Consider the following 20,243-nt stretch of genomic DNA (forward strand, 5'->3'; position numbering starts at 1 on the left):
GAATTAGAGGCCAGTTTACAGTAAAAAGAGACCCTTAAAGGAAAATAAGAGAGGAGAGAAGGGGAGGAAAGGGGAAGGGAAGGGAAAGGAACCTAGAAAGAGAGTGTTTACTGAGTTTTGGCCAGAGCTCTGGCTCCCCACCGGCGGCTGGATCTGGTCATTTTGGGGTTGTAGCTGGTCAGGCAAAAAGCCCCACCCTCCTGGACCTGTCATCACAGAAGCCGCACGTGGCCGGGGTGGGACCTCAGACGACCTGCAGCCATCACTTTGTCTCCTCTGTCATCTGTTGGGGCCGCCGCCGCCAATCACAGCCAGCCGACCCGGGCCAAGGAGCGTGTGCGCCCTGGTGAGGGAGGCGGGAGAAGGGGCGGGGGATAAAAGTCACTGCAGTCAGAGGGGACAGTGTTCTCGTGAAAGGGACCTGGAAAGAGTTCCTCAGGCTGTAATCTGAGGGGATGGGTCCTGATGAAAGGCGGAGAAACCAAAAGAGGGCGGGAGTCAGGGGGTGGCGCCTCAAGAAAGCAGAGGATCCTGGGGTAATGCAAATATATGAAAGGGGCGGAGTCATGGAAGGGCGTGGTTTGGGTTGCAGAGGAGGAGTCTTAGGGATTAAAGAACCAGGGCAAGGGGGACAAACCCGGGGAAGGTGGGAGCTGGAACAAGGGAAAGGGTGGGCCGGGGCGTTGCGGGGGCGGGGCTCGGACCCAAGAGGAGAGGTTTACAGGCCCAGCCTGCCCCTAGGGCTGCTCAGTCACTGCCCCTATCTACTACCTTCTCAAGTGCAACGGGACCCACGGAACTACAGGTGTGGGGCGGGGTGCGCGTGGAAAAAGAGACGAGGCCGAGGGTGAGCTTGGGCAGGCCTGAAGAAGGGACCACTGTTAGCGAAGAAAAGAATTTGGAGATTGTTGTTCTGGAGTGGGGGACGCGGAACTGGGGGAGCAGTTAGGGGCTCAATGTGTGAGCAAGGAGGTGCACTCTCTAGGGGCAGTTGTGGGGGAAGGGCAGGAGTGCTTTGTGAAAGTGGGAGGTTAGGGTTAGGGAAAAGGATCGCTGTCTGATGTGGAAGATTAGAGGTGATACTTGAGCAATTTGAAGGAACTTCGAGAAAATGGGGCGGGGGTCTATGTGATGGAAAATGGCTGGTGGTCCAGCGTATGAGAGAGTCGGAGTTGTGCAGAGAAAGAGGAGATGGGCTGTAGTTGTAGGCCCTCCTGCAATTTCTAACATTTTACTGCATTGTAGGGCTCCCAGGAAGACATTTGTGGACTGTATTCTAGGAGTGAGGGTGCTGGACTTAATAAAACAAGAAGCCAATCTAGTGCTACTGGATGCTGAGCTCCTAAACCCACCTTCTGGCATGGGTACACAGAGAGCAGGCAGGCCCTGCTTGCCACAAAAGTTTGTGTGACTCTGTCTTTATCCTACTTTGAATCTGTCTAGCTGAGGCTAGAATACCTTCCCCCAACTAGTGTCTCTGGGGACCCTTCTGTCACTGGGTTCCTGTCAATCCTCAACCTAGTTCCTGTTCCTACAGAAGCCTGCTTTGGTCTCTGCCCACCCCACCCCACCCCTTGCCCTGCCCTTATGCTCTGGGTGTGCTCATTTCCCACTTCCTTCCTCACGCTGGGGCCTGGCCTGGTTCTTGCCAGTCTAGGATCTATGACCTGTTCCAGACTTTGTACTTAATGGTCAGAGACCCTGGTGCCCAACATGGAGGCTCAGATCCCACCGCACTACTACATCCCTGTCAGGGAATCCTAAGTGACTGGGAGCCACAGTTTACCTCTTGCCAGAAATTGATTTCTCTACCTTTGTCCTTTCCTGGGTGGGAAATCATAGGATCCTCAGAAATTCTGGGGGTTCTCTAGAAGAAATGCTGAAGTAGTGAAGGTCCTGTATGCTTTGAAAGGTGAGCCACTGTGGTAAGCCTGACCTTGGAAGGATAAAAGGTTCCAGCCCAGCTAGGGGATAAAGAGAGAATGGCTCCCTACACTCTGAGTTTGGAAGTAGACTGTCAGAACAGAACGTGGGGCCTAGAGACTCGATGTGGTGCCACTGTTCTTTTTGCCTTTAGGTTGGCTTGGGGAGGGTGGGAAAGGGCTGCTTTCCACACCATGACTGAATGAGTGTGACAGTGTTGCTGAAAGGGGCCCCAAGCCAGCCTTCTCACACAGCTACCCAGTTGCTGAGAGCCTGGCTGAGGAAGGGAGGGGTGCTCAAGACAGACAAAGCCATGGGGTAGGGTGGGGTAAAGAAGGGCAGGCTGAAGCCTTTTGAGGAGGCACTGATTTCTATGGCAACACTGCTTCCCAGACACTCTTTATCAGAGAGGGGCGGGCCTAGGGCACAGGCATTCAAGCTTCCTCTGGGCTAGGGCATTTTGTGTGAGTGGGTGGGGCATAAAGAGAAAAGCCACCAGTTTGCTATGCTGAGTATATAGCCTTTCTGCTTTGGTTCCAGCAGCAGGGAATTCAGTTGCTTGAGCCCATCATCTGTGATGGACATGAGTGCACATTAGCCATTAGGATTATAAGGCCAGAGTTGTAGATGTTCTCTACGGTCATTATTTAATGGAATCCTCATTTTATTTATTTGTCTGGTTTTGGGGCCGGGGGGCTTGGGGACAGAGTTTCAAGTAACCCAGGTCTTCCTTTGACTCACTATGTAGCTGATGGTGACTTAGAACACCTAATCTTTCTGCATCCACCTCCCAAATGTTGGAATTATAGACACACACCACCAAACCCAGCTAGGGACCTCTCATTTTAAATTTGCAAATTTGTGGTCAAAGAAACCAGTTCCTAAGGCTGCATAGTGAAAGGACAGGAGTTAAGATCTAAGTTTTCAATTGGTGTTCAGTATCTGGGCTGATTGTTTTCTTCGCCAAATTTTATTGAATAGCTATTATGTGCCAGGCTCTTAGAATGTTAGCACAAAGAACAGAATTGCTGTTCTCATGGAGCTTCCAATAAGAAGGAAAGGAAAGAAAAACAAAAAACAAACCCATATGTATGCTTGTGAGAAATTAAGTTGAGGTGTGCGCCTTTAATCCCAGCACTCAGGAGGCAGAGGCGGGTGCATGTCTGTGAGTTTGAGGCCAGCCTGGTTACAGAACAAGTTCCAGGACAGTCAGGGATACAAAGAGAAACCATGTCTCAAAACACACACACACACACACAGACACACACACACACACACACACACACCACTCCCCCCAAAGAAGTAAGCTAGTGATAGCTGCTATTTATTTCTTTATTTTGTTTTTGTTTTGCTTTGTTTTTTGAGACAGGGTTTCTCTGTGTAGCTTTGGAATCTATCCTGGCATTCTCTCTGTAGACCAGGTTGGTCTCGAACTTACAGAGATCCACCTGCCTCTGCCTCCCGAATGCTGGGATTAAAGGTGTGTGCCAGCACTGCCTGGCAGCTGCTATTTATTTAAAAGGGGAGTGGGCAATAAGGTGAATCAGCTTATAAAAGCACTTGCTATGCAAGCCTGATGACCTGATTTCTATCCTTGACCTCATGGTGAAAGGAAATGGAATTCACCAAGTTGTTTTCTCATCTATCCTCACACATCATACACAATAATAATAATAATTAATGAAGAAAATATTTTTAAGAGAAGGTCTTACTATGTAGTCTTGGCTAGCCTGGAGCTCCATATGTAGGCCAGACTGGCCTGAAACTCACAGAAATCAGCCTGCCTTTGCTTTCCTAGTGCTGAGATTAAACACATATGCAACCATTCACAATAGTGAATAATTTTGTTTGTTTGAGACAGGGTCTCTCAGTGTAACCTTGGCTGTCCTAGAACTTGCTCTGTAGACCAGGCTGGACTCAAAGTCATTAAAGGCAGGCAGATCTCTGTGAGTTGGAGGCCAGCCTGATCTACAGAGCTAGTCCTAGAACAGCCAAAGCTACACACACATACACACATACACACTCTCACACACACACAAAAAAAACAAAATCAAATAATAATAATAATAATAATAATAATAATAATAATAATAATTTTTAAGTCAGGGTGTATCTAGTGACACACACCTGTAATCTCAGCACTCCAAAGGCAGAGGCAAGAGATTACTAGAGCTAAACCCAGTTTTAACTACTAGATACCCTGTCTCAAAGAAACAAAGCAAAATCAACAAACAAAACACCCAATAACCTATAATCTTAACCTTCTGGAAGCTAAGGCAAGAGGATCATGAGTTCAAGGTCGGCGTAGGTTACACAGAAAGATCTTGGCTCTAAAGTTCAAAACAACAACAAAAATGCAAGCTAAGAGTTTAGTGCAGCTAGGTATGACCTCATGCATGATTGAACCATGTTACTTTCCCCAGGGCATACTGAGGCCTGAAATATTTTTGATCCTGACTCCTTTAATCTTACTCTGAGTTTTGTACAAAACCGAGGATTGAAAGTATAGTATAGTAAGACAGAACAAGGTAGAGTTACTAAGGGTTTTCCTAAGATGATCTATGTCTCTTTTTGTCTTCCTAGTGAGCTTTACTAAGGTGAATAGGTTCTCACATTGATATCCTGTAATTGTTAGGGCTTTGAAAATGTTTTAAAACCCTGCTGTTTGTTGTAAGAAAGTCAATCTTAGGGAACTGGGTTCTTTTTAGGGGGTTTCCTACTCATCAGAGGTAAGGAGAAAGAATCCTAGAAAACTGTTGTTTGCTGTATCTAATTGTAGAACTCGGAGAGGAAGTAATGAGAGAGGGGGTGTCTCTTTTCACAGTCCAGTCACAACTGGTGGTCCTGGAGGGCTCATTGCATAGGCAAGGCAGAAGAGGACTTTGGGTCTTTCATTCATGAAAGAATGAGCTTTACTTCTTTTGGTTCTGGTGTTTGTTTCCTGTTTCTGTCACTGACTGGGAGGAAAGGTCTGATTTGGTGACAACCTGTCTGACTCACTGTTAAGTTCAGAGGGCAAGGTAGACAAGGCTACTCATTTTCTTAGGTTATCTCCAGAGCAGTGCCTCTAAAATGTGTCTGTGAATGCTAAGTCCTTCAAAGATTCCACCCTGGTTATTTACAGAGCCAGAGGGCAAAGGTTAGGCATGCCAATTCTGCTGCCACTTAATTTGGCTGGATCTGGGCTGGGCCTGGGGCCCAGTGACTCAGGGGGAGGTTGGTGAGTTTCGAGGGAGCTGTGAGTCATGAAGATGAGCTTGATCTCAAGAGTTACTCTGGGCAAAAGCCCTTCTAGCTCATTTCTTAGGATGCTGTGCTTCCCCAAACAGCAGAGGCCTCAAGCCCGATCCGAGAAGAGGTTCAAGATACAAAGAAATAAGGCCTAAGTCCCTGAAATGTAAATGTTTTCCTGTCTCTGTGCCCCTGGGGTCTCTAACAAAGACAAAAAAAAAAAAAAAAAAAAAAAAAAAAAAAAAAAAAAAAAAAGGTAAGGCCATCTCTCAGAATGGATGGAGATAAGGTACAACCAATGTTAGGTCTTTTCTTCCTCTCTGACCTACTGGATAGCAACAACCCTCTCACTTGGAGCGGCGTTTAGGAATGCTGGGAGAGGTGAATAGGCTTGGGGATATCTAGGGTTGGGTTTGGTATGAGAAGAATAGGCTGAGTTGGAGATTGTTGAGCTGTATCAGTAAAAGCCCTGGAGCTTCCTTTTTATTTACCCCCTCAGAACAGGAAGGGTGGAGGAAGAACGTTTGTTGAGACGTGAGAGGACGAAGACTGAAGGGGTTAAATGGCAGGGCAGAGAATTGCTTGAGACTAGGACAGAAAAAGGGTTAAGAAGGTGGGCGGGGCAACATTGGGTAGGCCTGCCCTTATGTGGACCAATAGAAGTGCGCCCCTTGGAGAGGGCGTGACTCACACTTGAGGTTGCTCAGAGGCTGGCCTCCACTGGGCCAATGAGCATAGTTGTTGCCCAGGGAAGGTGTGGTCTGAGGGGGGCGTGGCAGCCGTGGTCGCAGTGGCGGGGGTGGCCGGGCGCTGGGCGGGGCGGGGCGGCCCCATCAGCTGGTAGGAAATGGCCTGTGAGTCAGAGGGGCAGCGGAGTCTGCGGCGCGGAGCCGGGGCGGCCCCGGGGAGGGACCGTCGCGGGGAGGGGTGCAACAGCGGCTAGAGGGGCTTCGGACGCCAGGGCCCGCTAGTGTTGCACACGAAGCTGATCAGAGAAGAGCCAAGCAAGAGCAAGGCTCTCAGCCTAAGCCACCCTTTGTCTGGGTTGGGGGCCCGTAACAGGGGGACTGGTTATCCGAGGGGAGGGACCGGGACGGGACGGGACGGAAGGGCCCGGAGCAGCGGCCGCCGCAGCGGATCCAATTTGGGAGCGGGGTGAGTGTGTACTAGGTTGAAGTGCAGATCTCCAAAGCTTCTGCAGGGTGTGGGGCCTGTCCCAGGTTGTGAAGAGGAAGGGAGTGAAAACCGACCTGGGAGGCTAAACAAGGGGTGGGGGATCGTCCAGAACAAGGAGTCCAGGAGCCAAGGTGAGTCTACTCCTTTGAGTTTGGAGGTGTTCCTGAGGTATGCTCCCTCTCTATTAAGGGTGAAGGGCTCTAGGCCAGGAGCCAGAGGGAGGGTGAAAGCAGAGATTGACCTTCCTACTCACAGTGGTGGTCTTAGGAATAGTTACCGTAGCGTGTGTAGACATGTGTGAGGACAAAATGTACAGCAGTGAGCAGCAGTACTCTGCATAGGGAAAACACATGGATAGGAATTCTTCCCGTAACACTCCTTAGTCAGGGTGAAATGGGTGTCTTGAATACTGAAGGGAAGGAGAGAATGAGCCTAAGGTGTTCTTCCTATACCAGAACCTCTCCCACCTCCCGGGCCTACCAAGTATCTGAGGGTACAGACCTCATGGTATTCTGGGACTTGTTGTTTTTGCTGGCCTTGTTCTCAGCATGTTGGGAGCTGTAGTCCTTGGCAGCCACAGTCTGGCACAGCTGTTTAATGCCAGCTGCTGCCCATCCCCTGCATGGAGGGTGAGGTTTGGCTTATCCTGGTCTGCCCCCCCTCCTTGCAGTCCTGCCTCATGAGTCAGCTTGAAGCCACGGTCTACAGCCAGACTGGCTGGGTGGCAGGGGAGTGAGTCTTAGAGCTTCTTTTGACAGGGAGGGAACTAATAGGCTCTGGGTTAATGAGCAGATGCCAGGCATGCTGGGGTCAAGTAGAGCATCGTGTCATCACCTGGCTTCCTTGAGGCAAAGACTCAGGAGGCTAACTGAGTTGACCTGGAAATTGGGGTGCTAAGGAAAATGCCCTTCTTGAACTTTTAAGACCTGGGTGGAGAATAGGAGGGGAAGAAATGAGAACAGGTTGTACTCTCTTACAACACTGCCATTATTAATGTTCTTCCCTTTCCAGCCATATCACCCACCATAAAGGACCAGAATAGTCTTAGGATCTCAGTTCTAAAGAGGGCCTGGTGAAATAGGAAAGTCTGGCCTGCGATGATGGGAGCGACTGGCGTAGGAGAGCTTTTCGATCCCTAAGTGTAAATGTCTCCTTTCTCTCTGCCTCCTACCACCACATCTGCTGTTGCAATTCTCCCTGTACAATTAATCTCTCTGCTTCTCATTCAGGGAGTCTTTCTCTGCATTTTCAGAACTGCTGCCCAGATCACTAGGGCTGGCTTTTAGGCTTTTTTTTTTTTTTTAATCTTGTGTTGTGTTTCTCCTGAGCTTAAAATTGGGCCTGTCCTCAGGTCTGACATGATCAGAAGTAAGCAGAAGTATTATTAATAATGACACTCTCATATGGAAGTCTCATGTCTATCCAAAGAGGAGGAGTGAGGAAGAGTATTTTGTTTGTTTGTGTGTTTTCTTGTTGTCTGTCCTCCCTCACTCCCTCACTCTCTTCCTTCCTTTTTCTCTTTTGAGACAGGTTTTCTCTGTGTAATCCTGACGGTCCTGGAACTCAGAGACCCACCTGCCTCTGCCTCCTGAGTTCTGGGATTAAAAGTATGCCCCACCACCACCCAGCTTGTTTGTTGTTCTTTTGGTTTGGTTTAGTTTGAGATAGGACCTCTTATAGTCCCGGCTGAATTTGAACTCCCTGGTGTAGTGCAGGCTGGCTGTAACCTGGTTTTGGTTGTTTGATTTTGAGGGAGAACCTCAAAATGTAGCTAGACCGGTCTTAAATTCAAGATCCTCCTGCCTCAGCCTCTAGCATTATGCTAAAGGGCACTGTGGTTGGTAGTACTGACAGGCTGCTGACCAACTAAGGATGACAGTGGGGACAGCTGGCTTTCAGCTTGACAGTCTCATCATTGTAATATTGATTTTTGGTTCACGAAGACCTTTTTTTTTTTTGTGCCTTGGAACCAAAGAAATAGTTTAGGTTTTTTGAGTATTGGCTGTGCACTGGGGGAAGGGCATGGGGAGATTCTCCTGTTTCCAGTCTACTGCCTACTGCTTCCTTATCTCTGGTTTGCAGGGCCTGGGGGGAGGGGTGAGAACTAGAAAGTACCTTCTGAGCATGTTTTCCTACCACTTGTTTTTGGTTGGATTTCTTTCCACTTGTTAAGAAGACAGATTGCTGGGGGCAGTTGGGATTTCAGATATGAAGGGCTGGCTTGGAGCTGACTTGAGGTTTGTAGGTTTGTAGTTATGTGATGGGGTGTGATAACCTCTGCCCGTAGCACTCTCAGGTGGCACTTGCCCCTTTGGGTAGACATATGGAGATGAGTTGTGTAACTGGGTGTCCTTGAGTAAGAGAGGTAAATTATTGCCCTGTCCACCTACTAGCTGACATACTCTCTCTCTGATCTTTTGGGACATTTCATTCCCTATCACTCAGGGCCAGTTCCCAAGAGAGTAACCCTGACAAATGGTTCATCTTGCCTCTACACATTTCTCATACCTTTAATACAGTCAGGCAAGACTTGCTTCTCTGTTGACTCCTCAGGTAGCCCAAGTCTTCTACCTGGGCCCTAGGTCTCAAGCCTGCCTCTTCTGTTTCTAAAGAGCTTGTCACAAAGAGGTAGGATGTCTTGTCTATGTGCTAATATACTAGCCCATATTAGTGGAGGGATTTTTATCATTGGCTTCAGGGATCCTGGCTTATATTTTCTCTCTTCTTTCAGGGTCCAGCTGAGCCCGGGAGCTGCACGGAATGGTGGCAGTCACCTTGCCAGTGCAGTGGGCATGGACCAGACTGCAAGCTAAAGGGACAAGGCATCAGACAGGAAGAGGGGACACACGCCTAGTCTTGAGACTTCCTCATCGGGGTAATTTCCAGGAAGAAGGAGGGAATAGCAAGTTCAGTAAGAATCTGGAGCTAAACATGTTCCCGTCTCTGGAAGTCTGAGAGTAGTCTCTGAATTCCATTCATCTGTTCTGGCATTGGACAACTTTACCTCCACAAACTGCTCAAGGTCACCTGTTGAGTTTAGGGGAGGGTCTGAAACTCAGCTGGAAGAAAGAAAACTCCTTGCTTGATTCCTCTGACCTCCTTTACTTCTTTTTTACAGATGTCCCCAGGCCCCCCAGCCCAGGCCCAGCATAAAGGCCGTGTGGGGGCCCCCCCCTGACCAAGGGGGGCTTCATGCGCCACGTGCAGGCGGAGCTGTCTCCATCCTCAGAGCCAGAGGCTGGCCCTTCACAGCCTCCAGTCAGACAGGGGACCCTCCAGGGTGGCCTGCTCATGGGCTACAGCCCAGCAGGGGGGGCGACATCCCCCGGGGTCTACCAGGTATCCATCTTTTCCCCTCCAGCTGGTGCCTCTGAGCCTCCTAGGGCTCTGAAGCGGCCGGCCCCTCCCACTGAGGGTTCCCGGGAGCTGAAAAGAGGCCCTGGGCTGGGGGCCAGAGAGGGACTACCCCCTGAAGAACCATCTACTGTGGGACTGTTGGGCCCAGAGGGACTGGGTCTGGGACTGGGTGTGGCCAGCCAGCATTTCTCCCATCATGGCCTCTGTGTTATGGAAGAGGGAGGTAGTGCCACCTCACCTTGGACTTCAGGGACCCAGAGTAACCCCTGGCCCCCATCAAATGCTTCCTGCAATACTTTGCACACCAGAGACTGGGCTTTCCCAGATCAAGGGGGACAGGGGTACCTGGGGGAGTCTCCAGGGCCAGCCCCTTCAGGCCAGCTGCACACACTTGACACTGATTTGCACAATCTTGCACAAATAGAGGGTAAAAGCCCAGTGGCTAGGGTGGGCAACGGGAGCAGTCCCTGGCCTAGGGAGTCCCCTGGAACTGCCAATGGGCACAGTCCCGAGCACACACCCCCTGGCCCTGGACCTCCAGGCCCCTGCCCCACCAAGCGAAGGCTGCTGCCTGCTGGAGAAGCCCTGGATGTCAGCTCTGAGGATGAGGGGCCAGCCCCTCGGAGGCGCCGGGGAACCCTGGGCTGCCCTCTTGCTGCCAATAGTTCTGATGCCAAAGCCACACCCTTCTGGAGCCACCTGCTGCCTGGGCCCAAGGAGCCTGTTTTGGTAAGCCAGTGGATGAGTTCATCTATTATTTTATTTCTTTTTCTTTGGAGACAGGGTCTTATGTATCCCAGGCAAGTCTAGGTTGCCAAAGATGACCTTGAACTTCTCCACCTTCCAAGTGCAGTGTTGGGATTACACAAGGCATGTGCCACCCCCACCATAGTTTACGTGATGCTGTAGATTGAACCCAGGGCTGTGTGCATGCTATACAAACATTCTATCAACTGAGCTGTATCCCTAGTCTCCTGGTTTTGTTTTGAGATAAGGTCTCAAGTAGCCTAGAGTTACTTCAAACTCCCTATGTGGCCAAGGATTCTCCTGCCTGTACCTCCTAAGTGCTAAGATTATAGGCATATGTTACCATATCTGGTGTACTTTCATCTACTCTCAAGTGGACACTTGTGTAGGTGAAGGTGGAGGAGACCTATAGAGATGTTCTTCTGAGAACTTATAAAGGTCCTTGTCCCAAAACATGTGTGGTCTTCATGCAGTCCCTTTTCTTAATATTTTCACCATAGGACCCAACAGACTGCAGTCCCATGGGGCGGAGACTGAAAGGTGCCCGTCGCCTGAAGCTGTAAGTGACCAGATTCTCCCTCTACCCTAACCATGAAAGCAAAGGCAGAAATCTGTCATTTTTTCCAATACTATATATATATATATATATATATATAGAGAGAGAGAGAGAGAGAGAGAGAGAGAGAGAGAGAGAGCTGTGGGGAGTAGCAGTAGCAAAGAGTGGGGTCCAAGGATTGGAAATAAGACTGCCCAGAATACTCAAACCAACCTATGTGTCCCTTCTTTTACCAGAAGCTCCCTTAGAAACCTCCGGAAGGGGCCAGGCCTGCTGAGCCCTCCCAGTGCCTCCCCCCTTCCTACCCCTGCTGTCAGCCGCACCCTGCTGGGCAACTTTGAGGTAATTCCCTTTGGGCTTTGTGATTAGGGGTTCCTGGGAGGAATTCATTGGTAGAATGTGGCTCAAATAGACAAAAGGAAGAATTGACATCACTCTCAGACTGTGTCTACTCCACCCTAATACCAGGAATCATTGCTTCGAGGACGCTTTGCACCATCTGGCCACATTGAGGGCTTTACTGCAGAGATTGGAGCCAGTGGGTCTTACTGTCCCCAGCATGTCACGCTGCCTGTCATTGTTACCTTTTTTGATGTTTCTGAGCAAAATGCCCCGGCACCCTTCTTGGTATGATATAGAACTGACCCCAAAGTTACCTCAGAGGGGTTGGGGGTAGGAAGAGTGGCCAAAGGTATTCCTTACATGATCTTCTAGGAGTTAGGCAGGGTCAGGTGGGCAAAACTCTAGTATGGGGTGGGGCAAAGTCCAAGGGGAGACATAGAGCAGTCAGTATTTAGTGTTCATAGCTCTCTAGTTCCTACCTTGGCTAATGGATTATGATCTTCCCTAGGGTGTTGTGGACCTGAATCCTCTGGGGAGGAAGGGTTACAGTGTGCCCAAGGTGGGCACCATCCAAGTGGTGAGTGGGGGAATGGTACCCAGAGGGAGTTGATGTGGGAAGAGAGGAAAATCAATCCATAGACTGTACTGACCTGGACTGTCCTGTTCCCAGACCTTATTTAACCCCAACCAGACTGTGGTGAAGATGTTCCTTGTGACCTTTGACTTCTCGGACATGCCTGCTGCCCACATGACCTTCCTGCGCCATCGCCTCTTTTTGGTGCCTGTAGGTGAGGAGGGAAATGCTAGCCCCACCCACCGCCTCCTCTGCTACTTGCTGCACCTCAGGTGAGTCCAGGACCCTGGGAGTGGGGGGAAGTTCAGTTCCCTACCCTCAAATAGGATCTCTCCTTTCTTCTCAATCATCTGGATACTGACTTGGTTTGTGCTGTCTTCCCCCAGGTTCCGGAGCTCCCGCTCAGGCCGTTTAAGCCTGTATGGAGATATCCGCCTGCTTTTTTCCCGCCGGAGCCTGGAGCTGGACACAGGGCTCCCCTATGAACTACAGGCTGTGACTGAGGCCCCCCATAATCCACGTTATTCACCTTTGCCCTGATTGCCATCATTCTGAAGCTAGGTGGGCCCAGAGCCTGCCTATCCTGCCCCATCCTGGACAGGGTAAACTGTGGAGAAATGGCAAGAGCCCCTTCAGGCTTGAATTAAAGTCCTCATCACGCTCATACCCAAATTGATTATTTGGGTGTTTAAAGCTTCTGATCCTTCCATACCCTGTCTACTCTGGGTACTCCATGTGCCTGTCCCCTCCCTTGGGTTTCCCAGGCCAGCTTAGGTAGTAGGGAGGAACCAGAGCTACCCTGAGATTGTCCCAAGTTCCTAGGCAAGCAATGCCAGTGTTGCCTCCCTGTCCTGGGCAGGGGCCACTTATTATTTTATTTATTTTTAATTTATAATTTATTCAAATTGGATTGCCTTGGTGACCTCCCAAACCTGATAATTGGCATCACCCCACTCTCAGATATTGCTCCAACCTCAGGACTTGAAGAAGCTGATGTCGAGGCAAGGGGAGAACTGCTCTCCCTTGGCTAAGGGTAGAGCTTATTCCAGAGGAACTGAGTCACTAGCCAAAGACTCGGTTTCCCTTGTTTTTCTCTATTCCTTTTTCCTTCCCAACCCTTAAATTCATCTTTGAAATCTAATTGTTTGTGTGTGTGTGTGTGTGTGTGTGTGTGTGTGTGTGTGTGTGTGTGTATGTGCGCGTGCGCGTGCGAGTGTGTGTGTGCTTGCCCATGCAAGTATGTGCATGCACAAAACTTAGGTTTGTATGGGGTGTGTGTATGTGTGTGAGAGAGAATGTGCATGTATGTGTAACACAGGGGTTTAAACACCCCTTACCTAGGGCTTCAGACTCAGTTGTCCCTCTTCTTCTGCCTGTGTTTCCTTGCTTTGGGGTCCTGACTGAGGAAGGTGTCCAAGGACAGAGTCAGGCCTAAGGACTGGGGAGCCTCCTCTCACTTGACCAGACTCTGACCCACCTACCTCAGCTGGGATAAGGGGTGCCCCTTGTATTCAGTCATGTGGTTCCCAGTTACCCCACTCCCCACTCAAGAACTCTGACCCAGCCTCAACTCTTAATTCTTGGGGCTTGGCTGAGGGGAACAAGCATTTGCTGAAACTTGAAAACAAAACAAAACAAAAACAGGAAAAATTGTACCTGGTACATTTTTTTAGAAAAAAATAAATTCTTGTTTGGAAACTTGAACTAAGCTCTACTGTTTTTCTATATTCCGAGCATGTGGATGGAGATATAGGGCCTAATTTGAGCTGGAACTGTTCTCTCTTCTAAAGAGGAAGCAACAGGCTGCTAACACTATGGCATGTTAAGCTAGGTCAGGCTGATTCTTGGAGCATAGTCTTATTCCTTTTCATATAATAAGGTGCTAGGGGTTAGGAGGGTAAAGTGAAGCTATAGAAGCTAAACTTTGAGGATTTGGATTCTTACACGAATTCCGTAGGTTACTTTAGCCCTACAGAACCTCGGTGTCCTTATATGTAAAACAAGGATGATGATACAGGCTACTTAAAGGATGTATTGGAGAGAGTGTCAAGAGGCCTGAGCAAAGTGACATGCTCTAGACAAATGAAAGGCTGAGGCTCCTTGCTGGCCTCTGTATGTAAAGGGATCACGCCTGACAGTTTCTGGCTCAGGAAATATGGAAAGAGCTGTTGATGCCTCGGGAAAAGAGGGAAGAGGGGAAATGGCCATCAAGCAAAGTTAGGCCTCCTGGTTACCATGACAACGGGAATGGGGTCAGTCCCCAGTGGGAGGGTTGAACACAACAGCAGGACTACAAGAATGTTACTATGGCAACCACGGCAACTAGTCAGCGCCAAACCATTGAGCGTTATGGTAACAGATTAGGGCAGTTATAAGAGCTGGAGAGTAAAGTAAGTCACGGCTGTGGGTACAAAACTCGGTGGGAGGTGTTTCTGTACCATCCGCAGACAGGATATTACCTCAATTTCGATTACAATACCTAGGAATTTCTTGGTTCGTGAGAACCAGAGCAAACTTGCAGCCCCGGGCTCTCTCTTCAAAGTCTACGTTTCCCAGGGAACGATTTGACGTACGCTCTGTTAAGTGCGCCGATGGGGGGCGGGGGGGGGCGCGGACGAGGGCAAAATGTTGAATGAGGCGCCGGAAGTACGTCGGGCGGAGTGGAACTTCAGGAGGAAGGGCTCGGGCTTAGGCTCCCGGAGAGGCCGCTCTGCTCCACCTCTCGTTGGTTCCGGAGGTCACTGAGTCTGTGGGAAATGCTGGCGCGCGCGGCGCGGGGCACTGGAGCCCTTTTGCTGAGGGTGAGAACGAGGCAACCTTCTTCAGAGGCCCGGGACAGAGATCACCTGGGTCCTCAGCTGGGAAGGAGCGGGATTCCAACTTTGGGGAAGGACTGGGGTCAGAGGTCATGGTCCCCACGTGAGTCATTCTCCGGGGATCCTTGGGGGTCGCGATTTAGGGACATGCCTTCCGAATAGAAGTGGTTTCCTCGCCGAGTCCTCAGTCGAATCTCTTCTTTCTTCAGGGCTCCGTGCAGGCTTCTGGCCGCGCTCCGCGCCGCGCCTCCTCTGGACTGCCCCGAAACACCGTGGTACTGTTTGTGCCTCAGCAGGAGGCCTGGGTGGTGGAGCGAATGGGCCGATTCCACCGGATCCTGGAACCTGTGAGAACCTCTTTTGTCTACCTCTTGCCAGTCAAGTGATCAAATCTCTTACTCGTGTGGTAATGAGACTTCCCTGGGCCCTGTCTGCACTTTTGCCTCTTGACTAGTAACTGGGACCGTCCCTGGCAGGGACCGGTTCCAGCAGAGCCCAGTTTCCTGACCGTCACAAACGCGTTTCACTGCTTCCAGTTACCCTAGTATCCCACAGGCTACATTCTTGGAACTATCCATCCTCTCATACCTGCCTTTATGCCTAAAGATGGGTATTTTTGCTGGCTCCCATTCTGTTGACGTTCAGAGGCATAGTCTTTCATTCTTGTGCTCTTAGTTTTCCCTATCAATGACACCTCAGCCTTTGAGGACATGTCTTGGTAGGAGCTATCGATTTCCTGTGTATGTACCATACGTGACTTTCTGCTTATTCCAGACTTAGGTTTCAAGTTTATTACTCCCATTTTTTCTGAGAATCCATAACTTATTTTCCTAGGGCTTGAATGTACTCATCCCTGTGTTAGACCGAATCCGATATGTGCAGAGCCTCAAGGAAATTGTCATCAATGTGCCTGAGCAGTCGGCTGTGACCCTTGGTGAGAGACACAGGGTGACAAGGATGCGGCTAGTGCATTAGCATGTGGTTGATATAGATCCAGGGCTTAGGAAAAAGAGCTGGTTGGGACAGAGGCCGAACTGCCTTCCTTTTCTCTTTCTTTTGCTTCTGCAGACAATGTAACTCTGCAAATAGATGGAGTCCTTTACCTACGTATTATGGATCCTTACAAGGTATCTACCCCTGGCTTTATTCAGCTTTCTGAATTGCCCTCATTAAAATCTTGTATCTTCAACTGGCAGTGGTGGTGCAGCCTTTAATCCCAGCACTCGAGAGGCAGAGACAAGTGGATCTCTGAGTTCGAGGCTAGCCTGGTCTACACAATGAGTTCCAGGACAGCCTCAGCTACACAGAGAAACCTGTCTTGAGAAAGCAAAAAACAAACTATATCCTTACCCTATATTCTTACCCTATAACTGCCTTTTCCAGGCAAGCTATGGTGTGGAAGACCCTGAGTATGCTGTCACCCAGTTAGCTCAAACAACTATGAGATCGGAGCTTGGCAAACTCTCTCTGGACAAAGTTTTTCGAGTAAGCAGACCTGGGCCTGAGGGCTTGGGGGCACAATCCTTGCCCTGTCAGATCTCTTCTGGAGATCAAGATTATGTACAGAGAGTCTCAAGGACCTTCCAGTTTAGGCTCTTGATAGATACATTGACTTGTGCTGCTCACATTTATCTTTCTCTAGGAGCGGGAGTCTCTGAATGCCAACATTGTGGATGCCATCAACCAGGCTGCTGACTACTGGGGTATCCGCTGCCTGCGTTATGAGATCAAGGATATCCATGTGCCACCCCGAGTGAAAGAGTCTATGCAGATGCAGGTGGGGAAACAGTATTTGGGTACTCTCAATCCCAATAGGACTAGAATCCCCTATTGTGGTAGATGATAGATATAGTTTAAGTCCTGCTTAGAGGTTCCCTGGCTGCTGCTGCTGCTGCTGCTGTTGCTGCTGCTGCTGCTGCTGCTGTTTCTTCTTCTTCTTCTTCTTCTTCTTCTTCTTCTTCTTCTTCTTCTTCTTCTTCTTCTTCTTCTTCTTCTTCTTCTCTTTTAAGACCAGGTTTCTCTGTGAAATAGTTCTGGCTATCCTGGAACTTACTCTAAAGACCAGGCTGGCCTGGAACTCGCAGAGATCTGCCTGCCTCTGCCTCCTGAGTGCTGGGATTAAAGGTGTGTGCCACCACTGCCCAGGGCCCCTGGCTTCTTTTTGATGGGGATCGTTGGGGCTTCCAGGTAGAGGCAGAGCGGCGGAAACGGGCCACAGTTCTAGAGTCTGAAGGGACACGAGAGTCAGCTATCAATGTGGCAGAGGGGAAGAAACAGGCCCAGATTCTGGCCTCCGAAGCAGAAAAGGCTGAACAGATAAATCAGGCAGCAGGTGAGCAGTGAGTAGCATAGAGGCTGAGGGAGGAACACAGCATGGGTCTTCAACACAGCTGGGGCCGGAGCTTTGGGGTACTCTGATTTCATGGGTCAAACTGTCTTTTTTTTTTTTTTTTTTCCTTCCAGGAGAGGCCAGTGCAGTTCTGGCCAAGGCCAAGGCTAAAGCTGAAGCAATTCGAATCCTGGCTTCGGCTTTGGCTCAACATGTAAGAGGCTGATGGGTGGGAATTGGGGATGGGGGGGGGGGTAGGAATAGACAGTGGAAGGGCTTCACTTACCTATCCTTGTGGGGAGTTCCTGACACTGTGGGCTCCATTAAACCAGATGATGAGAGCTCTGTATTATGATTTGTGTACCCCCTTTCCAGGAACCTGACCTTTCTCTTCTCTCCCCAATCTGTGACCTTTGATTTTATCCCCCGTGCCCATAGAATGGAGATGCAGCAGCGTCCCTGACTGTGGCTGAGCAGTATGTCAATGCGTTCTCCAAGCTTGCCAAGGATTCCAACACAGTCCTACTGCCCTCCAATCCCAGCGACGTCACGAGTATGGTGGCTCAGGTTAGAAGTCTTGGATGACAAGCATATAATAACAATGTCAGGAGCTAAGAATGGGAAGTTTCCTCTCACTTCTTCAGATACCTATGTCAGGGTTCTGAGTCACCCTGTTGTGATGGTTTGTAGGATTTTTTTTTGGGGGGGGGGGGGTTTCGAGACAGGGTTTCTCTGTGGCTTTGGAGGCTGTCCTGGAACTAGCTCTTGTAGACCAGGCTGGTCTCAAACTCACAGAGATCCCCTGCCTCTGCCTCCCAAGTGCTGGGATTAAAGGCGTGCGCTACCACCACCCAGCTAGGATTTCTTTTTCTTTTTTTTTTTTTTTTAAGATTTATTTATTATGTATACAATGTACTGGCTGCATGTATGCCTGCAGTTTAGAAGATGGCATTAGAACTCATTACAGATGGTTGTGAGCCTGAATTGAATTCAGGACCCTTAGAAGAGCAGTCAGTGCTCTTAACCTCTGAGCCATCTTTCCAGCTCCTGGTTTGTAGGATTCTTAGCACTGACTGCAAAGCTTAGAAAACTTGAAGCAACAAGAAAAGCCAAGGGGCTGGGTATGATGGTGTATGCCTGTGATAGTAGCACTGAGGAAGAGATGGAGGAAGTCCACAAGTTAGAAGCCTATCTAGGCTCCATAATGCAGCCTTGTCTCAGAAAGAAAGAGAGAAAGAGAAGGCTGAGAGAGAAAAGGGAAAGAAAGAAACAAAGGAGTTGAGTAGCCCCTTCTAGTAGTTTGGGACAGAACTCCTGCAAAATATCCTTATGGCTCTCTTTCTCTCTCTCTCTCCTCAGGCCATGGGCGTATATGGGGCTCTAACCAAAGCCGCAGTGCCTGGAGCCCAGAACTCCAACGAGAACAGCAGAGGTGCCCAGGGTACAGATGCAAGTCTTGAAGAACTGGGTAGAGTCAAGCTTAGTTAAGGAGACAGCTTGGCCAGGGAGTGGGGGACCAGAAACAGTACTCTCAGATTCTGGCTCTAGCCTCCCTGCCAAAGTTTTAGTTTTTATTTTTTTATTTGAACTTAATAATCATGTAATAAACTTATCAGTGGTAAATTGGAAACTGTCCTCTTTGATTTGGGAATGAAGTTAGAAAAATCACTCATGTTTTCTTTGGATGTCCACTCCTACCCTTCAGTCTAGGTGGGTCTGGGCAGCTGATTCTCCATGACACGAATGAACTTCATGTGACATGAAATCATCCTGTCTTCAAGGGAAACCTACACTGTGGAGGGATTAAAGCATGTGTTTATTGAACTGCCAGCCGGAGAGTGTTGTCCCCCTTCTGCTACATGGTACAGGTGTTTGGTGAAACATGGGAAAAGAGGACTGCCTTGGCAGAATGGTACTTTGGAGGTCTTGAAGGGCTGAAGGTGTATCTCTTTCATTCAAAAATCATTTAATGTCTACTGTGTACCATGCAGAATGTTAAGATAACAACTAGGGATTACAAGAGCAGTTAAGAGATGGCCAAGGTGACACATACCTAAAATCTCAGTACTTGGTAAACTGAAGCAGTAGGATTGTGAGTTCAAGGCCAGCTTGAAGTACTTAGTGAGATCCACTCTCAAAGCAGCAACAAAGTTGAACCCCAGGGGCATCTGCTTTCAGGGAATACAAAGTCAGTTAGGGAATGCATGGAAGCAGTGATAGAAAGTCATAAACAGGCATGGTAAGGTGGCTCAGTGAGTGGAGCCTCTTGCTGTGCAAGCCAAAATACCTGAGTTGGATCCCTGGAACCAGGTAAAAGGTGGAAGAAAAGAACCAGTTTCACAAGGTTGTTCTCTAACCTCCACATGCATACACATACAGTAACATTTCTGAGTCACAGTACTCAGATGAAAGAACATAAGTTAGTTTGAGTTCCAGGAAACTTCAATGAAAGAGGGGAAAGAGACCCATTTGATGATCTGGAAATGAAGATGTCAGGAGTTAATAAATGCTGAGAGGCAGAGCATATCTGGCCTATAAACACAAGAGTAAAGGAACTGGCCAGGCGTTGGTGGCACACGCTTTTAATTCCAGCACTCGGGAGGCAGAGGCAGGCAGATCTCTGTGAGTTCAAGGCCAGCCTGGTCTACAAGAGCTAGTTCCAGGACAGCCTCCAAAACCACAGAGAAACCCTGTCTCGAAAAACCAAAAAAAAAAAAAGAGTAAAAGAACTGCTGCAGCTAGAACAGTTAACAGAAGCAAAGAAGTAGCAACTAAATATATTTAATGAGAAAGGAAGAACTAAGTAAATTTGTAGGATTTCTGTAGACAGGTGCCCCTTATTTACTAAGAAACCAAAAGAAAGTTGACTTGTTTTTCCTACTGAGCTAGAACTCACATATCCTACAAATGATCCATTTGATTGTTTCTGGAGATAAGCTCTCTGTGTAACCTAGGCTGATCTTGTGGCCTGCCTGCTTTCACCTTCCAAGTGCTAATATAGGAATGTGCCACCATACTCAGCCAACTTACCCATTTTATGTGTGTTATGTTTTTAGTTAGTTAGCTACTTACTGTTTCTGGGACAGTGTTTCATGTATCCCAGCCTAGCCCCAAACCAGCTAGGATTACCTTGCACTCTGTTCCTGCTGCCTGTATCTCTCAGGTGCTGGCATTGCAGATGTATGCAACTAT

At 49.0% G+C, this 20,243-nt stretch overlaps 2 protein-coding genes across 11 annotated transcripts; both read left to right on the forward strand.

Moving 5' to 3' along the window:
• Positions 1 to 248: 248 nt before the first annotated feature.
• Fam214b (family with sequence similarity 214 member B) lies at positions 249 to 13,610 on the forward strand. 9 transcript variants are annotated; one of them, XM_027403270.2, is made up of 9 exons: positions 249 to 346; positions 9,062 to 9,205; positions 9,449 to 10,416; positions 10,935 to 10,993; positions 11,227 to 11,332; positions 11,459 to 11,617; positions 11,841 to 11,909; positions 12,003 to 12,178; positions 12,293 to 13,610. In XM_027403270.2, exons 3-9 carry the CDS (start codon positions 9,523 to 9,525, stop codon positions 12,444 to 12,446), a joined length of 1,617 nt encoding a protein of 538 aa, XP_027259071.1. In that variant the 5' UTR covers positions 249 to 346; positions 9,062 to 9,205; positions 9,449 to 9,522; the 3' UTR covers positions 12,447 to 13,610. The 9 variants fall into 9 exon arrangements, with proteins under 9 accessions (XP_027259071.1, XP_027259062.1, XP_027259068.1 ...); XM_027403261.2 differs by lacking the exon at positions 249 to 346 and adding an exon at positions 696 to 805; XM_027403267.2 differs by lacking the exon at positions 249 to 346 and adding an exon at positions 716 to 847.
• Positions 13,611 to 14,548: 938 nt separating this feature from the next.
• Stoml2 (stomatin like 2) lies at positions 14,549 to 18,681 on the forward strand. Of its 2 annotated transcripts, none has more exons than XM_027403272.2 (10): positions 14,549 to 14,707; positions 14,932 to 15,069; positions 15,557 to 15,656; positions 15,791 to 15,849; positions 16,106 to 16,207; positions 16,365 to 16,499; positions 16,910 to 17,054; positions 17,186 to 17,265; positions 17,490 to 17,618; positions 18,411 to 18,681. In XM_027403272.2, exons 1-10 carry the CDS (start codon positions 14,663 to 14,665, stop codon positions 18,537 to 18,539), a joined length of 1,062 nt encoding a protein of 353 aa, XP_027259073.1. In that variant the 5' UTR covers positions 14,549 to 14,662; the 3' UTR covers positions 18,540 to 18,681. The 2 variants fall into 2 exon arrangements, with proteins under 2 accessions (XP_027259073.1, XP_027259074.1); XM_027403273.2 differs by lacking the exon at positions 14,549 to 14,707 and adding an exon at positions 14,711 to 14,825.
• The last annotated feature ends 1,562 nt before the right edge of the window (positions 18,682 to 20,243 follow it).

Source organism: Cricetulus griseus, chromosome 2 (assembly GCF_003668045.3).
Source record: "Cricetulus griseus strain 17A/GY chromosome 2, alternate assembly CriGri-PICRH-1.0, whole genome shotgun sequence".
NCBI classification, from domain to species: Eukaryota; Metazoa; Chordata; class Mammalia; order Rodentia; family Cricetidae; genus Cricetulus; species Cricetulus griseus.

What these genes read in the sequence shown, in the direction of transcription:
- Fam214b (XM_027403270.2), top strand. Translation starts at nt 9,523, where the DNA reads ATGCGCCACGTGCAGGCGGAGCTGTCTCCATCCTCAGAGCCAGAGGCT. An exon ending in GGCCCAAGGAGCCTGTTTTG is followed by an intron (nt 10,417 to 10,934) that starts GTAAGCCAGTGG and finishes TTTTCACCATAG; the next exon opens with GACCCAACAGACTGCAGTCC. An exon ending in AGGTGGGCACCATCCAAGTG is followed by an intron (nt 11,910 to 12,002) that starts GTGAGTGGGGGA and finishes TCCTGTTCCCAG; the next exon opens with ACCTTATTTAACCCCAACCA.
- Stoml2 (XM_027403272.2), top strand. Translation starts at nt 14,663, where the DNA reads ATGCTGGCGCGCGCGGCGCGGGGCACTGGAGCCCTTTTGCTGAGG. An exon ending in ACAGATAAATCAGGCAGCAG is followed by an intron (nt 17,055 to 17,185) that starts GTGAGCAGTGAG and finishes TTTTCCTTCCAG; the next exon opens with GAGAGGCCAGTGCAGTTCTG. An exon ending in TCACGAGTATGGTGGCTCAG is followed by an intron (nt 17,619 to 18,410) that starts GTTAGAAGTCTT and finishes CTCTCTCCTCAG; the next exon opens with GCCATGGGCGTATATGGGGC.